General features: G+C 51.4%; 2 protein-coding genes across 2 annotated transcripts in view; both read left to right on the plus strand.

The window, feature by feature from the left end:
* Nucleotides 1-247: 247 nt before the first annotated feature.
* On the plus strand, nucleotides 248-1,634 carry ASCL5 (achaete-scute family bHLH transcription factor 5). Its single transcript, XM_037812239.1, has 2 exons — nucleotides 248-1,192; nucleotides 1,297-1,634. Exon 1 carries the CDS (start codon nucleotides 248-250, stop codon nucleotides 860-862), a length of 615 nt encoding a protein of 204 aa, XP_037668167.1. The 3' UTR covers nucleotides 863-1,192; nucleotides 1,297-1,634.
* An 895-nt stretch (nucleotides 1,635-2,529) lies between these two features.
* The window catches only part of CACNA1S (calcium voltage-gated channel subunit alpha1 S), a 69,041-nt gene continuing 47,952 nt past the window's right edge, over nucleotides 2,530-23,618 (plus strand). Inside the window, exons 1-5 of the mRNA XM_037812241.1 lie at nucleotides 2,530-2,681; nucleotides 4,427-4,532; nucleotides 20,638-20,777; nucleotides 22,158-22,300; nucleotides 22,487-22,639. Coding sequence (XP_037668169.1) covers nucleotides 2,530-2,681; nucleotides 4,427-4,532; nucleotides 20,638-20,777; nucleotides 22,158-22,300; nucleotides 22,487-22,639 — 694 coding nt within the window. The remainder of the gene's footprint in view (nucleotides 2,682-4,426; nucleotides 4,533-20,637; nucleotides 20,778-22,157; nucleotides 22,301-22,486; nucleotides 22,640-23,618) is intronic.

The raw sequence follows: 23,618 nt of genomic DNA on the forward strand, positions 1-23,618 counted from the left end.
GTCACGGGCTGCATTTGAGAAGGTGCCCGCTGATCTTAGGAAAGGGGCCACGCTTGTCCGAAGCCATGGCTCGCGTTAAGAAGACCCCAGAAGCCACCCCTAAGGGCGAAAAAAAGACCCTAGCAATTTCTGTCACCCCAAAGCTGCTGATAGCGATGTGACTCGCCCCTGCAATCGGGTCCCGGGAGACCCCAGGCAGGGGCGATTCAGTGAAGATCTCAATCTGGTTCCAGCTCCACGCGACACCATGAACAATAGTTTCTGCCAGGCCCTGGTGGACCGGAGGCCCATGGCGTCCCCCGGCTGCATGCAGCTGGGTATCGTGGCCCCTCCTCGGCAGGCGCCCCTGCTCCCCGCCGAGCCCGTGGGCAACTCGCCCTTCCTGCTGTACCCCGGTCACGCCGAGCCGCAGTACCACGACGCCTACACGGAGGTGTTCCCCTTCGTGGCCTTCCCCAGCGCCTTCGGCGTTTACGACTACCCCTTCGAGCCTGCCTTCATCCAGAAGCGCAACGAGCGTGAGCGGCAGCGCGTCAAGTGCGTCAACGAGGGCTACGCGCGCCTCCGCGGCCACCTACCCGGAGCCCTGGCGGAGAAGCGGCTCAGCAAAGTGCAGACGCTGCGCGCTGCTATCCGCTACATTAAGTACCTGCAGGAGCTGCTAAGCGCGGCCCCAGACAGCGCGGCGCCCGTTGCCGCCCGCAGGCTCCCGGGCGCCGGGCTTGCTCCCACGCCGCCCGCAGGGCCCCCGCTGGACTGCCCCTGCGACGGCGAGGCCCGGGCGCCCCCCTTCCTGGTGCCCGAATCTTCCGAGTCCTGCTTCTTCTCTCCTTTCTTCCAGTCGGAGAAATCTTGTCATTGATCGGCCCTGTCGCCGCCACCGGCTCGGGGGATCCGCAGGTCCCTTTCCACTCCGGGGCGCAGCCTGGGGGCTGCTGGGTCACCCCATGGTCCAGCGCAGGCAGCCGGCCCTTGGCAGCGTGGGGCACTCCCTTGTCTGCAATACCTCCTGCTTCGCCCACCACCAGCCTCATCCCTTCCAACTTGGGGCGGAGTGCAGGGCAGGGAGTACGCGTGGCCCAACAGAGACCGGAGGAAACTCGTGGTACAGTGAGGGGCAGGGCCTGGAAAAGCTCCGAGTGGGCGCTGCACCTCTCTAGGCTGCTGGAGGCCTCGGGCCAGCCATCCCTGGGTTAGTTCTGACTTGCCTCGACCCTGCTCAGGGGGGCATCAGGACCCAGCCTCTGGTTGTGCACACCTGACCCTGGTGGCCCTCCGCGTCCTTCCCCGCTACAGGTGCAGCGCTGTGTCTGCGAGTTCCCAGAAGGCGAGCGGAGCCGAGCGTGGACCGCTCTCTGGTTCGGATGCGCCATGCCCCGGCTCTCCACGAGATGGCCTCAAATACCAGCGTTCTGTTGGGCGCTTGCTTGCCCCTCGGGAAGGGAACCTGGAAGGAGGGTAGGAGACGGGGCTGCTGCTTGAGCTCAGCCCAGACCAAACCGACGGACTTGGGAAGTGGCTATGCGTGCGCAGTGGTGGCGCTCTCTGGCTTCCTCTGCACCCCTCGCCCCTACCATGTGGCCTTCTCGATTATCCCAAGTTGGGTGGGGCCTGTTTTTTTCCCCCTCACGCTGTAAGCCTTGGCAGTGTTTGCTTCAAGGGGCTAAATAAAAGGCCTGTTGAGGTTTGTGGTTCCTGGATCCTTGTCTTCTCTCACCGGTCCTTGTGCCCCTTTGCCATTCCCACTCTCATGGCAGAACATTTGCTGGGAGGGTGTGCTCTGTTGGCTCTCTCTAAACTAACATTTAGGGAGAGTTTCCTGTGTGCCAAGAACTGTGGGAAGAGGGCCCAGAGATTAAAAAAAACAAACAAACAAACAAAAACAACCCTTGGAGGAAGACTCAAAGTACCCATTGTGGCGGGTGCCATGCTAGAGGTGAGCACATTCGAGGTTGTTCCAGGGTCTTACACCTGGGGAGGGGGGCGCGTGGGGGTAGTGTGAAGGTGGGAAGGAGTCTTGGCCTCATCACTGCCAGTGCTGAGATGGGTGGGTGGGTGGCTAGCTCTGGAGTTATCTGGAACTTGGCTGCCCAGCACCTCCAGACAATGCTGTGGGGTATTTAATAGGTAGCCCTCCCTCTTGAACCCTTTGTTGCCCCACCCCTGGAACCTTCCATCCTTTCTCCCACTGCCCCATCCCAGGCCTGTGTGTAAGTTCCTTCCACCCCACCCCCCACCCCCTATCTCCTCGGGGACAGATTGGGATGTCACTGACTGGGCTGGGAAGAAATGACAGCTGCGTGGCCTCAGGAGCTCACGCCGGGCAGCAGGGAACCGAGTGGAGGCTAATTTTACTCATTGGGAGCTGGGAGAGTAATCTGCCCGCCCCCACCCCCGGCTGGCTCAGCAGGGCAGGCTCGGTGGAGCAGGCTCAGCCGGCCCAGTCCCCAAGGTGGGGGCACTGGGGACACAGGAAAGAGCCGGCAGTGGGGTGGGGAAGTGGGAAAGAGCAAGGTTGCCAGGGAAGCCATGGAGCCCTCCTCACCCCAGGACGAGGGCCAGAGGAAGAAGCAGCCCAAGAAGCCCGTTCCAGAGATACTGCCCCGGCCACCCAGGGCCTTGTTCTGCCTGACCCTCCAGAACCCCCTGAGGAAGGCCTGCATCAGCATCGTGGAATGGAAGTATCCTTCCGGGGCCCAGGGCAGTGGGGAGAGTGTGTGATATGGGGGAGCCAGGCAGGGGGGTCACAGCAGAAACTCGGGGGGCCAGGGAGACCAGGGGCTTGGAGATGGGGTGAAATGCCACTGAATGTCATGAGTTTGGGGGCAGAAGAGGAGGAGGAGGAAGGATGGGTGGGCTTCATGGGGGCAGTGGATGACCAGGTCCTGCAATGCCTATTGACCATGACAGAAGGGGCTGTTCCTGGGTTTGCCCAAATCCACGTTTAATGGAACCTCATTATAGGTTTTGAAGTCTCATTTTGGAATAGGATGGGGTGAGAAGAAGAGAAGCAATGGCCTTTGTGAGAAAATCTTCCCTCTTGGTGAGAGAGGAGTGAATGTGAAGAGAGGCAAAGTTTGGGGAGAAGGGTTCCACTTGGGAAAATCCAGACATGGGCCTGACTGGGGATGGAATTGGAGGAGACATGGGCTTCAATGAAGGGCTGCCGTGAATGGCTCCAAGACGCAGGCCAAGTGGGCCTGGTTGATTTAGCTTAGACTGACCACCCTGGGTTCAGGGACTTCAAATCCCTTTCTGTGTTTGCATTAGCTCTGGGAGGAAGATGGATGAAAATATCTGGGTTATTCAGGGAAGGGAGGAAGGAGCCATAGGAAGGAGGGGAGGCCTGTGTCAAATGGGGTCTGAGAGAGAGGGTCAGGCATACTTGAAATATTTCTGGAAGACTGGGCTCCCACCAGCTGTTCCCCGGAAGAAAGGAGAATAAGGGAGCACTGGAATGACAAGGGAAACATGGGGTCAGGTTGAAATTGTTTGGGGTCGGCATGGGCCCTGCTCCCTACAGCTGTGCTCAGCCTCCTATATCAAATCCTCCTCTGCCCCCTCCTCCCAGCCTGTTTTCTTCAGCTCAGGCTTACCCGGTGGTTCCCTCCTTCCCTCCATTCTCTGCTCATGTGTCATCCCTCCTAGGCCTGTCCCTGCAGCCCATTCCTCTTCTCAAACACTGGAGGTGTTTTCCAGTCCCCCTAACCATAGACTTTGCCCCCACTCCAACCACACACACCCAACTCACACTCTCCCTCCCTTTCTTTCTCCCTACGCCTTCCACCAGTGGGTCAGCCTCTCCGGTTGGCCCATGCTGCTCACCGGCAAATCAAGAAAGGAATGGGCATGGGGATGTGGGTGTCCTCTGGAAGATGACTGCAGATGGGTGGGTGTGTCTGGGAGGGGCAGATGTGTAAGTGGGTACAAACATGCAGCGTGGGTGCACACCAGCATGGGTGTATTCAAGCTTTGGAAGTATAGGTTTCATCTCTCCATCCTCACTCTTTCCCAGTCCTGCTCTGCGGGTGCCTAGTCCTAATCTGCAATGGCCCCAAGCTTCCCTTGCCATTTTCCTGGGTGAGCCCCCATAGTGTTGTCTCGCTTGCATCTCAGAAAGTCACGGCTCCTGGTGGGGCGGGTGGAGTAGGGCAGTCTTCATGCCCCCTTACCCTTAAAGCTGAGTTGCCCTCAGCCAGGTCCTGACCTTTCGTAGTCCCAAAGTGGGTTCGTTCCCCAGGTGAGAACCTGGCCCTTTCTATACTCTGCAGGAGAGCAGGAAAGGAGCAAGCATGGACAGAGACCCCCAAAGCCTGCCTGTCAGTCAGACCTCGTATTCAGTCCAGACTGACCCCCAGCACTCTCTTCCCCCTTAAACCTGCAAATCCTACCCTCACTCAAAACCTCTCCTTAACCCTGGCGCCAGACCCTTTGAGATGATCATCTTGCTCACCATCTTTGCTAACTGTGTGGCCCTGGCTGTGTACCTGCCTATGCCTGAAGATGACAACAACTCTCTGAACCTTGGCCTGGTAAGGGAGGTCCACTCTTGCAGCCCCAGGCAGGGGGAGGCTGGCCCCCCGGGGTGGGCTCTCTTCTGGTGGATGATGCTGGTGCTCCAGCCTCCCGAGGAGGCTGGCCCTGCCTTCCCCAGCACCTGCCTGGCTGACCGAGTGGCTCAACAGCTTTCCAGGGCAACCTACCGATTCTGGACTCTATTTGATTGTCAGCCAGCACTGAGTGAGCACTCACTGTGGCCCAGGCACTGCACTAAGTAATCTCACTTAATCCCCACATCAACCCCCTAAGGTAGTCAGTCCCATTTCACAGATGGGGGAGCTGAGGCCTGGTATCAGCTAGTGAGCAGTGGCATCTGAAGGCTAATTTCCCTTCTCTGGATATAATCCAGAAGAAAACCACTTGCCTTCATGCAAGTTTGACCTATGTCTTGGAAGAGAGGGCCTGCTTAGAGTTCTATGCCATTTTCTCCTCACTTCTTCCCTAGTAACATATACAGGGAACCAGAAAATACCAGCCCTGGAGCAGATTTTCAAGAATCTGTCCTACCTCCTCCCTATCTCATTGTATTATGGATAAAGTAATTGAGGCCTAGAGAGGTTATGGGGTTTACTTCCCCCATAGCTAATTTAAATAATAAAAATGGTTAATATTTATTAAGTGCTTGTTGTTAGATGTCAGACTCTGTAATACATATTTTCCACTTTTAATATATAACTCCCCCAACGAGGTTGGTAACATCATTAGCCCCTCTTTAAAACACAAGGAAGCTGAGGCTCAAAGAGTCACCACATCTAAGTCTTGGCATAGAACCTCAAACTCGGGTCTCTCCGACTTTCGGACCTGCCCTTGTACCTGCTGTGCTGCCAAAGCAGTGACAGTTTTATGTCCCCTCAGGGAAGCCCCCTTAGAAACAGTGGCCTCAGGCCTATGCTGCTCCGGCCCCACAAGGGACAGGGCTCTGTATCCAGCCACAGGGTTTCCCCCGTACTTCTCCTACAGGGGTGAGGAGGGAGGAGGCCTGTCAGCTTGCATCCAGGGCCTAAACGAAAGATATTTATGCCTGCCTCTCCTTAATGCTGGTTTCCATGGGAATCTATCTTGAGTTGGTGAGAAGCTGGGCTTCTAAATGTGTGCCTGCTATGAACAGAAAAAGCTCAGAGCCCTGGAGTGTGGAAGGAGGGTGAGACTAAGTGTGGGCAGGGCCAAGGCAAATGACACTGGAGGGAAAGCGTTTTGCAGAGCCCTGGACCTTCTGCAAGGTGGAGCAGGCTTGGTTCTCTACGTCCCTGAATCTAGGGAGGGCTCTGGGTCACCCCTCCTTTCAGGAGTTCATATTTTTGGATTTCAGTTCCATTTGAACTCCTTAAGAAGTTGACAACTCTTGAAAGGAACTCTGTCCCTTCCTGGAGGATATTAAATTACACCTTAGTGGTTATGCCAACTTCCATCTTGAAAGAGAATGGCAGCTCTAAACGTTTCAAATGGTACTGTGTGTTTTTTCCCTTAGCATATGGATTGGACTTGCAAAACCTTGGGTCAGGTCTGGAGCTCACAGAGACAGGATTATGGACTCCTTGGAAGAGGAAAATCTGATTAGAAACCTTTCCACAGCAGCAAATGACACCTTGAGTGTCAGACCTGGGCAGAATATTAAAGATCAGCAGGAGACCCTAAACTGACCTCTTTATAGTGAAGCACAGAGACAGTAAGTGGACACTCAAGGTCACACAGCCAGCTAGAAGCAGAGGCCTTCTCCCTCCCACTTATCAATTATCTACAAAACTCAGCAAGAGAGAAATGGGACAAGTTAGAGCAGAACGGAGGGAAATCTCTTTCTCTTTTTCTATGGGCTGCTTTATAGTTACCTGAGAAAGGTTGGGGACTTTTCAATCATCCAAAATAACCCATAATTTTTAAGAAGGGAGGGCTAAGGACCAACTCTTCATTCATTTCCTCATTCATTTAACAAATATTTATTTAGTACCTATTACATGCTTGGCACAGGCTGGGGATAGAATTGTGAACAAAATAGACATGCTCCTGTCTTCACAGAGCTTAATTAATTGAATCAATTAAACAAGTAATTACAACCAAACCAATTAGACAAGTAGTTAAAATGAAATGGGAAGAGTGCAAGGCTTGGGGACACTATAATAGCTTACTGGAGGCGCACCTAAGTTGGTCTTGGCATCAGGGAGGCTTCCAGAAGGATGGGATATTGAACCCGAGAACTGAAGGATGAGGTGAAGGCCAGCTCCACGGGCATGCGAGCTGTGCAGTCGCACAGAGCACAGAAGGGCTCCATGCTTGAGGTGTGCGGTCACAGTGCTGAAATCCTTAATGCTTTCTTCTTTGAATTTTTCTTTTATAAGTGAAGTCCAAAGGGACAATGGAGCATGCACCAGGGGCTTGGAACCTTGCCTCACTTGTGGTCCTATCTTCTGCTGCCTCCTGCCATCTCCTGGCTTCCCAAGATGAATATTCAGCCCCATCCCTTGTGCTCTGGATCTCCTGGCCGCCTGGCAGGGGCCTGGGTGTGGGCACAGGGGGAGTCAGGGTTGGGTGAACATGCTCTGGGGTCTTAGGGTAGGGTCAGGCCTCTTTCCCACCCCCCACCCAGGCACCCACTGTCTCCTGGAGAGGAGGCTGCAGTACCCTTGGGGGTTGTCTGTCTACTGGGCGTTGGGGCAGTGGGCCTGGGTGAAGGGGAGATGCCTGGTGCCACTTCTCTGCCTCTGGCCAGGGCACAGTGTGTTTGTCTGGCAGCTGGCACGAGGGGGAACTGGGAACTGGTTCTCTCTGGGAGGGGATGCCTCCAGTATCCCCATGCCCAAGGGGCAAAACCTAAAATAGGCAATAAAAAAACAGCGTGATCAATTGAGAGACTGTGGAAGGAAAAAAAAGCTTTATATTTTAGTTAATACTTTAATGACACTTTTTTTCCTATTTTGAACAAGGAGCACCACAAATTATGTAGTCAGTCCTGGATAAGGAGTTAGGGTATGAAGGGCCAAGCAGGAAGAAGGTTCTAGGCTAAGGAAGCAGGTGGGCAAAGCGCTGGAGGCAAGAGATAGAGAGACCAGTTTGGGTTTTAGAAAAATCTCTCAGGCTGCCATGGAGAGCACGGATTGGGGTGGGTGGGGTGAGACATGAAAACCAGTGAGGAGGTCACTGAAGTTGTCCAGGCCAGAAATGGGGAAGATGACTGGAGTACAGACGTTGTCGATTGTAAAGATGCTCAAGGGTCCACAGAGGTATTTAGGAAGTGGAGTCAATGGGAGGGTTCTTGACTGACTGGAAGAGAGGATGGGGGTGTGGGGAGAGGGGAAGAAGGAGGCAAGAATGACACTCAGGTTTCAGATTTGGGTGACAGAGCAGATGGTGGTGTCATTTACCAGGACAGGCAGCACTGGGGGAGAGCAGGCGTGGTGTGAGCGGAGGAAGACAGAGAGTTCAACTTTAGGCATGTTGAGATACAGGGCCCGTGTCTGCCGGGCAATTGGATACGAAGCTCTGAGCATTTTACCAGCTGGAGCAGTGGGGGGTGGGGGTGTCAGGAAAGTCTTCCCAACATGGCCTTCTGTGCAAGGGGCTGTTGGCTTCCTAGGTGGTGGGAGGAGACGCCTGTCTGTGGAGATCTGGGTGCCCCTCCAGGAACTTTCTCCTGCTCTCCTTCAACTCCCCACCAGCATGGTGGACTTGGAGCTCTGGATTTCCTGGGATTGGGAGTACTCCTGTGAGCCTGCCTGTCCTGTGGCAGTGGGGAAGCCCAGAGTCTTCCCTGAAGAGAAGAGGAAACTGAGGCCCAGAGAGGACAAGGAGTTCCCGGCACACAGAGTGCAAGTGAGAGGATATCAAGAAGAGGATCTGGGGTGCTGATGTCCTGGCCAGGCAGTCTACCCCTACCTCTTCTGGCCTGATGCAGGTCTGCTGAGTGACATCACAATGGAGAGGAAACAGGGGCTCTGAAATCAACCAGATTAGAGAAGCAGTGCAGCATGGTGGCCAGGAGAATGGATTCTGGAGCTAGAATGCATGTTTAGAGTCCAGGCCCATGCACATGCTAGCTGTGCAATCCTGGGCAGGTTATTTAACCTCTCTGTTCCCTCATCTATAAAATGGGGATAATAGTGTACCTACCCGATCGAGCTATTATAAAGTATAAATAAATTAATACGTGCACAACTTTGAGAACAGTGCCTAGTATGCAAGTGCTTTATAAGCTAACAATTTTGAGACTCAGTTTCCTCATTTGTGTAATGGGGTTAACTATTGTATTCAGAGACATGACCGAATGAGCAAAAGCTTGTAAGTTGTACTGCTTTATCTATCAGCTTAAGGAATTTTTATCATATAGGCACCACAGGGCCTCAGAGTGGGCTTCCCAGCCACAGAACCCCTGGCTGTAGAAACCCCAGGTTGTTCTAGATTCAAAGAGTCTAAACCTCAACAGCTATGACCAAAGGATTATTTCAGATAAAAATTTGTTCATCACCTTGCCCACCATTTGTCCCTGATTCCTTTTTAGCCCTTCATTTTCCCTTAAAACACCCAACTTTCCTGAATGGCTTTCCTGGCCACCGCTCCCCCTCTTCCTACAAATCCTCACATCTTCATCATCATCACCATCAACAACAACATCCAGTATTTGTTGAGCACTTGCATCATGCCAGACACTCTTCTTTTTTCTTTTTTTACATTTTTGTTGTGAAATATAACATATATACAGAAAAGTGATAATTTTCAAAGTATGATTTAACAAGTAGAGGGCAAATTTCAAAGAATGTTATGGGTTACAGTTCCACCATTTCAGTTATTTCCTTATTGAAATCACTCTTCTAATGCTTTATGTGCATTATCTTATTTAATGCCCACAACAGCCCCATAAGGCAGGTACTATTATTTTTCCCATTTTACAGATGAGTATACTGTGGCACAGAGAAATTAAGTCACTGCACATGCCCAGTTTGGTTCTGCAGACCTTTGTTGGGCATCTTGACATGCTTTCTGTCTATCAGAAGAGGAAGGAGGAAGATGGCCATCTCGGCTTCCCTAGGGAGTGGTACAGGAGAGCAGAACCCCAGCTGGGAGTTACCAGGAGAGAGGACCCCAGCCCCTCACCCATAATCCTGCTTTTTCTTGACTGTGGAGTTGCAGTCTACCCAGGCCTGAAGGGTCCCTCTGAGTATCCAGCCCCAGCCTCCAGGCAGGACCCCACTTGCCCAGGAGAGAAGCCTTCCTTAGGCTCGGAGAGCATGTGTCTAACACAGCCTTCTCAGAATTCTCCCAGGAGAGTGGAGCTGGAGTATGCAGGTCACACAGGTGCACTGTCTATCAGAGAAGTAGGAGGACAGAGTAGACACTGAGCTACAGAAGGGCAGTGAGATGGCCGAGGGAACTCAAAGCTGAGACCAGAACCCAGGGCCTTGGCTCCAAGCCCAGCCCCAAATCCTTCAAAGTGAGCTCTGCTCCTTGAAGTCCTACTTGCTCCTGAAGTCTCAAGGGGCTCTACCTCTAGGGGGTACCCCTCTTTGGATTCAAGGAGACCTTTGAGAAGGCCACCATTGCAACTGCAGCCAGTTGAGGTGACCCATGTCGAAAAGCAACAATGATCAAAGTTACTAATTATTGGGCATAACTAGGAATTTTGCTGCATTGTCTCCTTTCATCCTCAAAGCAATCCTGTGTCAAATTATAATTTTCAAAAAGTTAAACACATATCATAAAGATACAGAAGGAATACATGTCAAAGATGAAGTCAACTCACTGAGAGAACAAGTGGGGGTAATGGTGGTTCAAAGAGAATTAGAGGAACAGAAATTGTATGATTGGGCTAGGATTGCCAAGTTAGATGCCAGACTAGTTAATGTCCTACAGGGCAATCAACCTTTAACTGTTGGAGTTATCCTTTTCTAAAAGGAAGAAATCATTTGCATCTCTACAAGACAGAATAGTGAGAGTCAAACAAAGATACATTGCCTTAGATCCGTGGTTCTCAAGGAAGTGGGGGACAGGGAGTAGTTTTGCCCATCAGGGGCCATTTGGCAATGTCTGGAACTTGGGGGTGCGTGTGCTACTAGCATGGAGTGGTGGAGGCCAGGGATGTCGCTAAGCATCTCACAATGCATAGGACAGGTCCCCACAACAAAAAGTTATCCAGCCCAAAATATTAGTAGTGCTGGGGTTGAGAAGCCTGCCCTGGATAATTAAATACCACTTGGCCAGGCCTGTTATACAGTGCTCCCACATGACATTTCAAGGACAGGGGCCTCCCTCTGCCTTATTTCCAAGTTCTGGGTGAGTTTTCTTACCCCTGAAGGAGGGTTGGCTGCCGGACGTGGGCGGGGCGGGGGCGGTGCTCGGCGGGAGAGCCGCCCGTGCCCGCCCCTCCTCGGCGCCGCGGCAGTCAGCAGTCTCCACCAGGACCCTGGTACATTCCTGGGGTTCAGGTTGCAGCTCTGCCTCCCCGCTAAGGCCAGAGCCAGATCCCTCTGGCATGCAGGGCGTTTTCTTTTTATAGGGGCCGGAATGTGCCCGCCGTCTCCTGCGGTCGGCAGCCCACTAGTCCTCGCCGTCTGGGGAGGCTCGGGTCCGCCGCGGGACCCCAGCTCTGCCATTGCCCTTCGGAGCTGCGGGACCTGCAGGGCACAGGGAGGCCGGAGTCTGCACCAGGCCTACCCGGGTTCTCATTCCCTCGTGGGTACGGAGCACAGACGGTGCTCAGCAAGGGTCTCCAAGATGAATAGACATCTTGGCTGTTAGCCGCTCCACTGAGCTGTCCTGGGGGCTCAGCATCCTCCTGCGCCGCCGTGTGTACCCTCCTCACCCCAAGGCGAGGGGCTGGGACATCGCGCTTAACTGAACAAGAAAAGCCTTGGGAAAAACTCAGGCCACTTGTTCCAAGCTGTGCAGTCCTCAGGAGTCCTAGTGAGAACATACTGGGCTTTCAAGTCACACAGACTTGGCTTCCATCTACCTAGACTTGTATTGGCAGCTTCTAAAACTCTCTGAACCTCAGTTACCTTATCTGTAAAAATGGGACCCCAATATCCACCCCTCCAGGGCTGTTAGGTCAATTAGTGAGATGACGTCATGTCCAGACTGGCACACAGGAGGTGCTCAATAAATGTTCATTCCTTCCCTCTTTGGCACTTAAAACCCACAGCAGAAGTCACACTGAGCCTAGGCTTGGGGAAGCTTTCACTGGTGCTGGGAGGTGGAGGGGAGGTTGGGGCAGTCTGTCCCCATTGGGCCTCTTTCTCTCCCTCCCCACCACGGCCTGGTTGGTTGAGAGCATGGAGCCTGGAGCCAAACTGTCTGGATTCATAGAATGAATGCCACTTAGTACCTCAGTTTCTTCATTTGTAAAATGGGGCTCAGAGTGCCTGCCTTACAGGATTTGGGGCGAGGAAATATATATGGCTAGAACAGGGCCTGGCACATAGTGGGTGCTTAATACATCTTAGCTATTAATATCATTATCACCCAGGACAGTGCTGGTCTCCCACCTGCTCTCAGGCTGGGTGCTCCGCTTCCTCCATCCTGCCCCCTCAATGCCACCCCTATTGCCCAGGCCCCTCCCATCCCTCCCAGCCCCACTCTCTCTGCTGTCTGGAAGCTCCAGTGGTCTGAGCCTCCTGGGCCTGGAGGGAACGTGGTGCTCTGCTGTGGGAGGGGCCCTGAGGGAGAAGGGAAGGGGGAGTGACGTCCCTGTTGGGAGCGGTAGAAGGGAGGAGAGACCTGCCCAGATCACGTTTATTTGGGTGATGGTTCATGAGGCTAAATATAGCCACTTCTCTCACTCCTCAGCTGGTCATTTTCCAAACCTGGATGCTGAGGTGGCTGTGGAGAAGCCAGGGCCCTGGACACCCAGTGAGCGGTGTGGCCACAGGCACCAGGCCAACAGGTGGCCCCTGGAAAGCTGTGGGCTCAGTACCGGCAGCCGGGGCAGGGGCCTTGTCCACCCCGTCATCTGCAGCCTTGGGCCCCTCGCTTCACCTAGCTAGGCCTCACTCTCCTGGTCTGGGGAATAGGAGAAGCAGGGTAGCAGGACTGACCCTCAGTCCGCAAGCTGAAGTGAGCCAGAAATGTCACCATTTCCCCTATAAACCAACTTTATTTGGATTCTGTGCTCACGTAGTTATTCTGGGTGCTTCCAGCCATCCCACCTGCCCTGGGGTTGTGCCCAGGCTCTGGTCTCAGAAGTGCTCACAGGCCCTTCTGTCTACTTGGTTAAGGCCATATCGTTCCAGCCACATGGTCCCCTCAGCTCTATCCTCTGCTGCCTCCATGTAAAGTTGAGGTGTAGGAGTCACTGGCAAGGCTGGACCCCAACTCCTCCCAGACCTCCCCCCATCTTCAGGGCACTGTGAGGGAACAGATGCCGGGTCTACTCTGCCCTCAAGACCTCCCAGCCCTTGTGGGGTTGTCTGTTGTGCTGTGAGATAGCCCTCTGTCTTCAAACCCTTTCCCCTTCATCATGCCTCAGGCTTTAGAAAACAAAGGCCAGGAGGCCCTGATATAAACCTCTCCCAAGGCAATGAAGCACAGCGCTGCTGCCCACTTCAGGGAGAGAGAAAGGACATGAATCCAGGAGGAAAACAATAATTAACTTTTTTTGTTTTTTATTTTTTATGGCTTTTTTAAATTTTAAAATCAGTTTTATTGAGATATAATCACATACCATACAATCATCCATGGTTGACAATCAGCTGTTCACAGTACCATGATATAGTTGTGCATTCATCACCCCAATCTATTTTTGGACATTTTCCTTATACCAGAAAGAATCAGAATCAGAATAAAATATAACAATAAAAAAGAACACCCAAATCATCCCCTCCCATCCCACCTATTTTTTATTTAGTTTTTGTTCCCATTTTTCTACTCTTCCATCCATACACTGGATAGAGGGAGTGTGAGCCACAAGATTTTCACAATCACACTGTCACCCCCTGTAATCTACATTGTTATACAATCGTCTTCAACAGTCAAGGCTACTTACTGGGTTGGAGTTTGGTAGTTTCAGGTATTTACTTCTAGCTATTCCAATATAATAAAACCTAAAATGTATTAACTATATAGGACGTAAGAATGTCCGCCAGAGTGACCTCTCAACTCCATTTGAAATCTCTCAGCCACTGAAGCTTTATTTCGTTTCAGTTTGCATCCCCCTTTTGGTCAAGAAGATGGTCTCAATCCCACGATGCTGGGTCCAGATTCATTCCCAGGAGTCGTATCCTGCGTTGCCAGGGAGATTTACACCCCTGGGAGTCAGGTCCCACATACGGGGGGCGGGGGCGGGGCAGCGAGATCACCTGCCAAGGTGGCTTAGTTAGAGAGAGAGGGCCACATCTGAGCAACAAAGAGGCATTCAGGGGGAGACTCTTAGGCACAATTATAAGCAGGTTTAGCCTCTCCTTTGCAGTAACAAGCTTCATAGGGGCAAGCCCCAAGACAGAGGGCTCAGCACATCAAGCTGTCAGTCCCCAATGTTTATGAGAATATCTGCAACCATCCAGGTAAGGAAGTCTAACACCTCTGCATCCTCCCCCAGCTCCTCAGGGGGGCCCTGCGTATATATTTTCATTCTCTGCCCAAATTACTTTGGGATGTGTTGCTATTTCACTCTAACCTATACAGACCTACCATAGCTCACTTCCTATTCAAAGTTCCATGCAATTGTGGTGTTTGAACAAACTGACTGTAGAAGTTATATTGTTTAGAAAATATAGGTCCTACACGAAATAAACATTTCTTCCCTTGGTCTCACATGGAATTTGAAGTTTTAACACACGGTCAGTTTCAACCTTTACCCTTTGGCCCGGTTTGCCCTGGTCTTAACCAGATCTGCTTCATTCATATCTCTAATTGAAGTCTGGGCTCTTTTTCAGATTTTTTTTTTTTAAACAGTTGCTGTATGTGTTAATACTGACATTCATATCTGCTGAGAATAATTAATATTTTTAAAATATCATATAATATTAGTATTTGTCCAGCCTTCCTCATACGTTTGCTGTGAAGCCCTTAAGAGTGAAGGACCAACCCACCCTACCCACTCACAGCCTGAGCTCCCTGCAAAGCACCCTGGGCCCTCTCACCTTCTGCCAAATCCACTTTGGATCCATGAAGCAAATATACCTTAAAGAGTCAGCAACAAATGCTACTCCAATGCCTACCCCATCAGCAGGATTTTGTGTCACAGTGCCTTGATGCTAAGGAAGGAGACTTTCAGGCACAGGTGATGGAGAAGGCATGGGGCACAGGACACCTTCCTAGGGAGCTTTTAAAATGTGCTTACTCTGACTCATCTATAAGCTTCACCCCAGACTTGACTGTCACTGAAGATCCCAGACCCCTCCAAAGAAGGCTCCAGTGGCCCAGGGGATTGGAGTCCAGGCCAGACCTCTTGCAGGCCACAGTGTCTGGGGCAGAGACAGTGCCTGTAGTCACCAGTGGGGGTGGGGGGAGGAGAGGGCATGGTGACAGCTGCCTCTGTGGTCCCAGACAAGGAGCCTGGAGCTGGGTGGGTCCCATTGGAGAAGGCTCCCACCATCTTCCCAAAGCCCAATGCATGCCAGGATAGGAGGGTGATCAGGGAAGAGCATTCTGGGTGGAGATAGAAGATTCAGCCTGAAAATAGAAAAAGTAAGAGGGGAGAAGAGGTGTGGTCTAAGCCCTGCTTTTTTCAGCCTAAGATTTTGGGAGTGCCCAGCTCCAACGCTGCTGTAGCAGGTGCAAGGGATGTGAGTGAGGGTCATACACCAGACCCACCTCCAGCCAAGCAGGGCCGCAGGGAGCTCAACTGAAAGGCTTGTCTGTGCGGGGGTGAGAACCCCCTTGAAGAAGAGGTTTGGTAATAAAGGCCTTGGAGGGAGCTGGTAAAGGAGCTCCCACCTCACCAGGTCAGGCAGGCTCACACTCCTCCCCTGAGGTCAGGGGGTCAGGGGGTCAGGGCAGAGGCTGTCTACCCTCCTCTGACTTCAGGGCCTGAGGCCCAGGTGTACCTCCTTAGAATAGAGATCCTGAGGCTGCATCTTCCTTTGAATTATTCTGCAACAGAGATGACAACTTTCCATTGCTCGTTCAGTCAACGAACATTCATTGAGCAGCTACTATATGCCAGATGCTGTACTATGCTCTGGAGCAGAGCTTCTCAGGTGACTTGTGAAGAAGGACCAGCTTGATTGTTGTTTTAAATTTCCATTCTGCTGTGGACCAATACGTGGTCCTACTGCATATGACTGCTTCACAGCTTGGGCCATGTGGGATTTGCCATGCAGCTTTGACAAACCCAAATTGGTCTATTCCCTGTTCAATGAGACAAGTCTACCCATATGCTTGGAAGTTGTGGCAAATTGCTATAAAAGTTTCCAAATGTAGTTAGCTTGTCTCAGAGTGATAACAAACAGTTCACAGCCCATCACCTATCCACATCGCCTACCCTGAGCAGCAAGGCACAAGGACGTTGATTCATTCATTCAGTCGCAGATGCTTAAGTAACAAGCACTCTTCTAGGTGCAGATGACAGCAGTGAAAGAAGCAAAGTCCCTGCTCTCATGCACCAAATTTCAGTCAGGAGAGACAGATTATTTTTTAAAAGGAATTAATAAATATATAGCAGGCCAGGAGGGGATAACTACTAAAAAGAGAAATAAAGCAGGGGGAGACAGTGCTGGGCGGGTGAGGCGATGGTCAGGAAAACCCCAGTGATAAGACAGCGGGCCTTGTGGCTATCTTGGGGAAGAGCATTCCAGCAGAGGGAATAGCTCTGAGCCCAAAGTATTTTCAGTTGGGGGAGAGGAGCACACACTCCTGTGGAAAGAGTATGAATCACCAGTGGGGGCCTTTTCAAACCACAGAAACTCCCCCCACCCACCACCAACAGAGACCCCGAGGAGCCTTCTTTGGAGGATGTCCTTTGAGCTCTGTACACAAATACTAATGGGGAAATGCCACCTATCTCCTCTCTTGGGGGGCAGAAAACCTTCACGAATCCCCACAGCAGGGATCCAGACATGGTCTTGAGGAGGCTGCAGGGTAGGGGAAGGCAGTAAAGAGCAGCACAGTGTTACAGGGACCGTGAGGACATACAGATGTGGTTCAGAAGGATTCAAAAAAAATTTTATTGTGGTAAATATATACAACACAAAATTTCCTATTTAACCAGTTTCACATGTACAATTCAGTAGTGTTAACCTCATTCACAATATTGCACTACTATCACCACCAACCAGTACCATAATTTTTTTCCATCATCCCCCCCAAAAAACTCTGTACCCATTAAGCAATAACTCCCCAATCCCTACTCCCACCCCTGGTACCCAGTAATCGACTTTCTGTCTCTATGAATTTGCATATTCTTGTAATCTCATATAACTGAGATCACACAATATTTGTCCTCTTGCGTCTGGCTTATTTCATTCAACATGATATCTTCAAGGTTTATCCCTGTTGTAGCACGTATCAGAACTTCATTCCTTTTTACAACTGAATAATATTCCATTATCTATCTATCTATCTATCTATCCATCTATCTATCAAATATACACACACATGCACACACACACCTCACATCTGTTGAAGGATACCTGGGTTGCTTCTACCCTTTGGCAATTGTGAATAATGCTGATATGAACATCTGTATGCAATTAGCTGTTGGAGGGTCAGAAGACTCTTAACAGATGAGTAATTCTGCTTGGGTGATGGGCCTCTGGGGCCATTCAGAGTGGCCATGTGAACAAAGGCACAGACTTGGGGAGCTGGGGAGCTAGGAGCCCTAAAAGTTAGTCCACATGACTGGAGAGGCGGGATGGCTGGGGATAAGGTTGAGGAAGTCAGCAGGAATCATGTGATAGAAGACCTTGCATGCCAAAGGCAGGAAGGCATGTGGATTTTATCTGGTAAGCAGTATGGAGCCATTGAAGAATTGTGGGCAAAGAGGTGGGAAGATCTATATAGAGAAGGGACAAGGGTGAGGGAGGAGGTGTCCTAAGACAGCAGATAACTGCAGATAAGGGAGGGTGAGTGAGGGCAGTGGAGATGGAGAGAAGAGATATTAGGGAGTAGACAGGTCTGGATGTGGAGGATGGTGAGGCCCAGGGGAGAGCAAGAGGGAAGAGTCCAAAAGACCCTTCCTTGGGCTTCTAGCTTGGGCTACTCAGTGCCACTTACATGGGCAGGGAGACATAAGGAGGAGCAGGTTCTGGGTGAAGAGGAGCTCTGTTTTGGCCATGTTGCGTTTGAGGTAGAACAGAGCTGAACACTGGTGAGCCACCAATAGACATGACCTCATGCAACAGCTCTGTGAAACCAATAGAACACAATCCTTCAAGAGGCAGAGCAGGCTGTAAACAGACCTTCACAAAGGCCCAGATGTCTTATATAAATAGTCGTGATTTATTGAGCATTTGCTATGTGCCAGGCAATGGTAGGCACTTGCTTAGAGTGTGCCACCTAGTCCTCAAGACGACTTTTCAAGGCAGTTATCATTATCTCAGTTTTATAAATGAGGAAACTGAGGTTCACAGAGGTTTAGGGACTTGCCCGAAGAAAGAGAACTGGTGAGGACCATTTCATGACACCAAATACCTTCTGGCTCCCATCTGCTGATGGCAGGCTCTTAGTGTACTGAAGGAAACTGGGGTGCTTTAGGCAAGGTTGATGACTTTGATCTCAGGGAGACAGCCAGGCCTTGCCCAGTGCATCCAGTCCAGTGCTCAATAAATATCTGCGGAATGAATGTCTCTCATTCCCCTGTGAAAGACCGAGCCTAGGTCAGAGTGGCTATGGGCCCAACCCAATGTGACACCGATGACACTGTTCCTATGACATGAGAACAGACAGATCCCTCTTCCATCTCCTCCTGGACAGGGGCCCATGCGGGCTGTGCACAGTAATGTGCTATAATTGCAGGAACTCCAGCTTTGGGCTTGGGAGAGTATGTAGGGAGAGCTGGGCCTTTGTTGCTAATGGGTTGTGGCACCTGAGTGACCCCATCCGTGGGCCCGCAGCCCCTGACAAGCTCTCTCAGGGCTCGGTGGTGGCTGGACAGGCAGAGGCAGGTGCAGGTGGCTCTCGGCATAGATGGCTGGCTGCCTGGCCTGACCGCACTATTTTGGGCCCTGCTTTCCCTCTTCTCAACCCCACTCCTCCTGTCCGCCTCCCTGGGATGGCAGTGACTGAAAATTTAAATGCTGACTCAACTTCACTGTCCTCACTGTGCCTTTCCCTTAAAGGTGTGCCAGACATCCAGGAAGCCTGCCCTGCAGGGATGTGGGAGCTGCTTGAATCCAAGGAGGCCCTGCCTTATTGTCCCCAAGCCTGCCCCTCCCAGCCAGGAGCCCCCCCAGACCTCCCTCTGCCGTCTCCTGTCATGGAGCTGGTTGCCCTTAGTGATTCACTTAGCATAAAGTGCAGGCCCTCACAACAGGCCCCTTAGCAGAATGGTATGGCTTTGCATTTTAATTCTTCATTGTCATTTTCTGAAAGAAGGAGAAGGCTTTGGGTTTACAAGTTGGAGAGTGGAATTGGTGGTGAGGTTAAGGAAGGCGGGTCTAGTTCACACGTGCCTCACTTTCCCCATCTGTATGGAAGGGGAAATTATACTTTCAGGAGAATTCCCTAAATAACCAGTTTGGAGATTTGTGGACCATGCCCATATCAATGAGCAATTTGAAGACCTCTTCCCTTGCCTCCCACACTTACCCACTGTCACCAAGTGAAAATAAATTATCTTGCAAATCATTAATGGGGTGGCCAATTCCCTGATCTGGCTTCCAGCAGATTATGGGGCTGTGAACCCATAATATGCAGCCTTTTGCCTCCGGAGTGTGCGGATGGGGAGAGGCCCTGGCTGGAGGGTGCATCCCTGGGCGTGGGTGCTGGTGATTAAGACACTAATGAGCGTCTGAACTGTGAGGCACAGACCCTCTCTTCACACAACTCCAGGGGGCACCATTCGAGTTGTTTTCTATGTGCCTGGTGCCTCCTGGGGTTGTGCAGTGCAGAGGAGGGGCCAGAGCTCTTGGAGGCTGCCAAGCCAGGGTTCCAGGGGCTGCAAGGAGAGCAATTTCAGCCTGGAGTCCTGAGGAGGGATCTGCTTGCTTGGTTAGAAATAGCTCTTGGCTGGACCCAGAGGAGGGGGGGAGGTGCCCTAAGCAGGGATAGGGTAACTGAGTAGAGCAGATCCGGCTACAAGAGAAGTGGGGCCTCAGGGCCTCAGGTATCAGCAAGGTCTCCTGCAGGGTAGGGCCAAGCTGAAACCCTCTGCCTCCAACCTGCGGGGCCTCCTCCAGACACAGTGTCCTCCCTCCTCCTCTCACCCTGCATAATAGTGCTCGTGACCTTTAAGGGGCTGCCCATAAGCAGCAGGTATAGGGGCAGGAGGTGGGCAGGGGAGGTTACAGGAAAAAAAATTAAAGGGCCTGCTGGGGTTCAGAGAAATCCACTCCCACCTCCTGCTATTAGTCCTCAGATTGTGGGAGAAGAAAAATACCCAAACCGGAAACCATCTGGGGAGCCTCACTTGGGGGGCGTCCCTGGACCATTCATTCATTCATCTGGTTATGGACACTGGAAGTAGAGCAGTGGAGAAAGTGGACAAAAATTGCCTCACCTCGTAGAGTATATGTTCCAGTGGGGAAGACAATGAACAAAATAAATAAGAAAATATGTGGTATCTTAGCCAGGGATAAGTGCTAAGAAGACAAAACAAAGCAAGGAAGAGGAGCATGGGATGTTGGAGGGAGCTGAGCTTGCACTCAGGTAGCCAGGGAAGGCCTCGGTTAGGGGATGGCTTTTGAGCAAAGCCCTGTGGGGAGTGAGGGACTGTGGGAGGTGGGCAGCGCCCAGGCACAGGGCTAGCAAGTGCAAATGCCCCAGGCAGGAGCACACAGTGTGTCTGAGGAATAGCAAGAAATCCAGTGTGCTGGAGGAGAAAGTAAGGGGAAGTGCCATGGAGATGAGATCTGGGAGGTAAGTGGGGGTGGGAGCAGGGCGTCCAGATCCTGGAGAGCCTTATAGGGCGATGTGTGGGCTTCTGTGACGCTGAGTAGACAGGGAGGCCCCGGAGAGTCCTGCCCAGAGAAGTGAGCGTGACTGCGTTTGCTCCCGCAGGAAAAGCTGGAGTATTTCTTCCTCATCGTCTTCTCCATTGAAGCCGCCATGAAGATCATCGCCTACGGCTTCCTCTTCCACCAGGATGCCTACCTGCGCAGCGGCTGGAATGTGCTCGACTTCATCATTGTCTTCCTGGGGTGAGGCCTGGGGGTGGGGATTCGAGGTCACGGGGCTTCCTGAGGACTGTGCCCACCACCTCCACCGCCACCATCCCAGAGGTGTAGGGGGGGACCCTCGTATTGTCCCAGCCCCCACCAGAGGGTGGCCCCCAGCAGCAGTACAGCCAGTGTTTGGGGGGGGGTGAGCGAAAGAGTGAAACCTCACCCTACCCCTGTAGGCACTTTAAATTTAAATTCCTTTATCCTTTATTCATCACACAAAATTGGAGATGATGTGTTTGGTTCCAGTGGGTGGCAATTTCTGAATGTTCATAAGCTTCTCAGCTTTTGTCATTCATTCATTTATTACATGGACCTCTGTGGAGTACCTGTTATTTGGGTTCATGAAAATGGACATTTAGTTCCTTCTCTCTAGTAACTACCATCTAATTATAACAGCAGCATTTATCGAGCACTTACTATGTGCTTTATATCTCATCAAATCCTCACCACAATCCTCTTGTTTTCCCCAATTTTTGGATAAGGAATCCATGGCACAGGGAAGTCAGGCAACTTTCCCAAGGTCACACAGCATCTGGAGTTAAGTGCCAGTATTCAAACGAGGCAGTCGCAGTCCAGAGACCATGCTGTCCTTCAATTCAGTAAATACTATGTTGACCACCTACTAATTATCCAGTGCTGCTTTAGGAACAACAGGGAAGATGGAATAATTCTCTGAGTCAGTCTCTGCCCTCAGTGAACTACTCTGGTTGGAAGCCAAGACAAATGTATACAGAATAATAGAATGTCAGGAAACAATACCACACAGTGCAGCATTGTTTCACAAGGCAATGCGTCCCTTTTGGTTTGGTTGTCAGAAGGATCCACAGGGAAGGTGGCTTTCAGACAACCTCAGATAACAATGGAAATTTGAGTAAGTTGAGAGAGGAGGAGGAGGGGTGAACAAGAAAGAGGCATTTTATCAGGAAGTGCAGAATGAGGAAAAGCCCAGAAGGAGAACGAGCTTCATACATTCTTCTCTGTGCTGCCTTTGAGTGAGGGGCTCTGATAACCTTCAGCCCACTGTGGGGTATACTGAGCCTCTCGGCTGGGGATGCCAGTGCCTAGCATATGCCCCTCAAACCCCAACTGTGGCCCCCAGAGCAGACATCACCCATGGATCACAATACTCTTTCCATGAGTCTGAACTTGGCCTCAAAATCCTTTTCGATAAAATGCTCCAGACAGCCATTACCGAATCATCAGAGTTAGCAGGTAATGAAGCATTTTTGCCTTCTCTCTCCTAGTCCTTTGTACAGGCCCATGAGCATGGGTGGGACACAGTGCTCAGGGCCCCAGACCACTGGGGAAATGGCCTCCCTGACCATGAGGACCCTCTCTCCCTCTTCTCTACTCTAGGGTCTTCACTGTGATTCTGGAACAGGTCAACCTCATCCAAAGCAACACAGCCCCGATGAGCAGCAAAGGAGCTGGCTTGGACGTCAAGGCCTTGAGAGCCTTCCGCGTGCTCAGACCCCTCCGGCTGGTGTCGGGGGTGCCCAGTGAGTGGCGGTGCCTTCATGACAGACCCTCTTCCTCCTCTTACATCCTGTTCCCTAGTCCCCAGTTCTGGGGCCGCCTCTGACCCTGGTGTCCCGGAGGCTTCCCAGGCTGTCTGGAGAGGGAGGGCTGTGAGGCCTCGAGGAGAGCCAACCTGTCTATTCTCCTCCCTGCCCTGCCCGCTGCAGGCCTGCAGGTGGTCCTCAACTCCATCTTCAAGGCCATGCTCCCCCTGTTCCACATTGCCCTGCTTGTCCTCTTTATGGTCATCATCTACGCCATCATCGGGCTGGAGCTCTTCAAGGGCAAAATGCACAAGACCTGCTACTTCACTGGGACAGGTGAGCTCCTGGCTGGACTCGGGAGGTGGGAGAGGCCCTTGGGCAACTAGAAATGGGAAGTCACCCCAACTAGTGAAGAAGAACCAGGGCTAGGCCATTGCTTCCCGCACCTGTTGATCTTGGCAATGGGTTTCTCCTGGACAAGGATCAGCTGGGGGAAGTACAGCCCAGCATGGAAATGGGCAGGGGCCTGGGCCATAGCTTCTTCTGAATATCCCTACCCCCCATGCAACACACACACACACACACACACACACACACAATGTGATATCTTTGGGGGTTTCTGAATTGCGACGAGGCCTGAGGACAAGCCTGAATTTGTGCTTTCCCATGTACCCATAGTTTTAGCTTTAACCCCCCAGGACCAGGACCCACAGAGTAGGGTCTGAACGGGACCTCAAAAAAACACCCAGGAGCTGAGGAGGTTGTCTGTAGGGTTGTCAGAGGTCTGGGTGCACTTGAGCTAAAGCCTTTAAACCAGCAATTCTCAAGCATTTTTGCTTTCAGAACCCCTTTACACTCCTAAAAATTATTGGATGCCAAAAAGCTTTTGTTCATGTGGTTTTATCTATTGATACTTACTGTATTAGAAGTAAAAACTGAGGAAATATTGCAATTTTTATTAATTCATTTTAAAAGAATATTAATGAACCTGTTACCCACAAATGTAATAGTTTTATGAAAAATAACTATTTCCCCAAACCAAGAAAATTTAGTGAGAAGGGTGACATTGCTTTACATTTTTTGTAAGTCTCCTTAATGTCTGGCTTAATAGAAGGACAGCGGGTTTCTGATATTTGCTTCACTTTCAATCTGTTGTGATATCACCCGTCCTACAGCCTCTGGAAAACTTCGCTGTAAGCTTGTTGAAAGAATGGGTAACAGAAAGGCAAATTACTTCTTAGCATTATTATGAAAATAGTTTTGACTATATCCAAGGTCCTGCACTTGGAGAACTGCTGCCTTACGGTGTGTCACT

This window comes from Choloepus didactylus, chromosome 2 (assembly GCF_015220235.1).
Source record: "Choloepus didactylus isolate mChoDid1 chromosome 2, mChoDid1.pri, whole genome shotgun sequence".
NCBI lineage: Eukaryota > Metazoa > Chordata > Mammalia > Pilosa > Megalonychidae > Choloepus > Choloepus didactylus.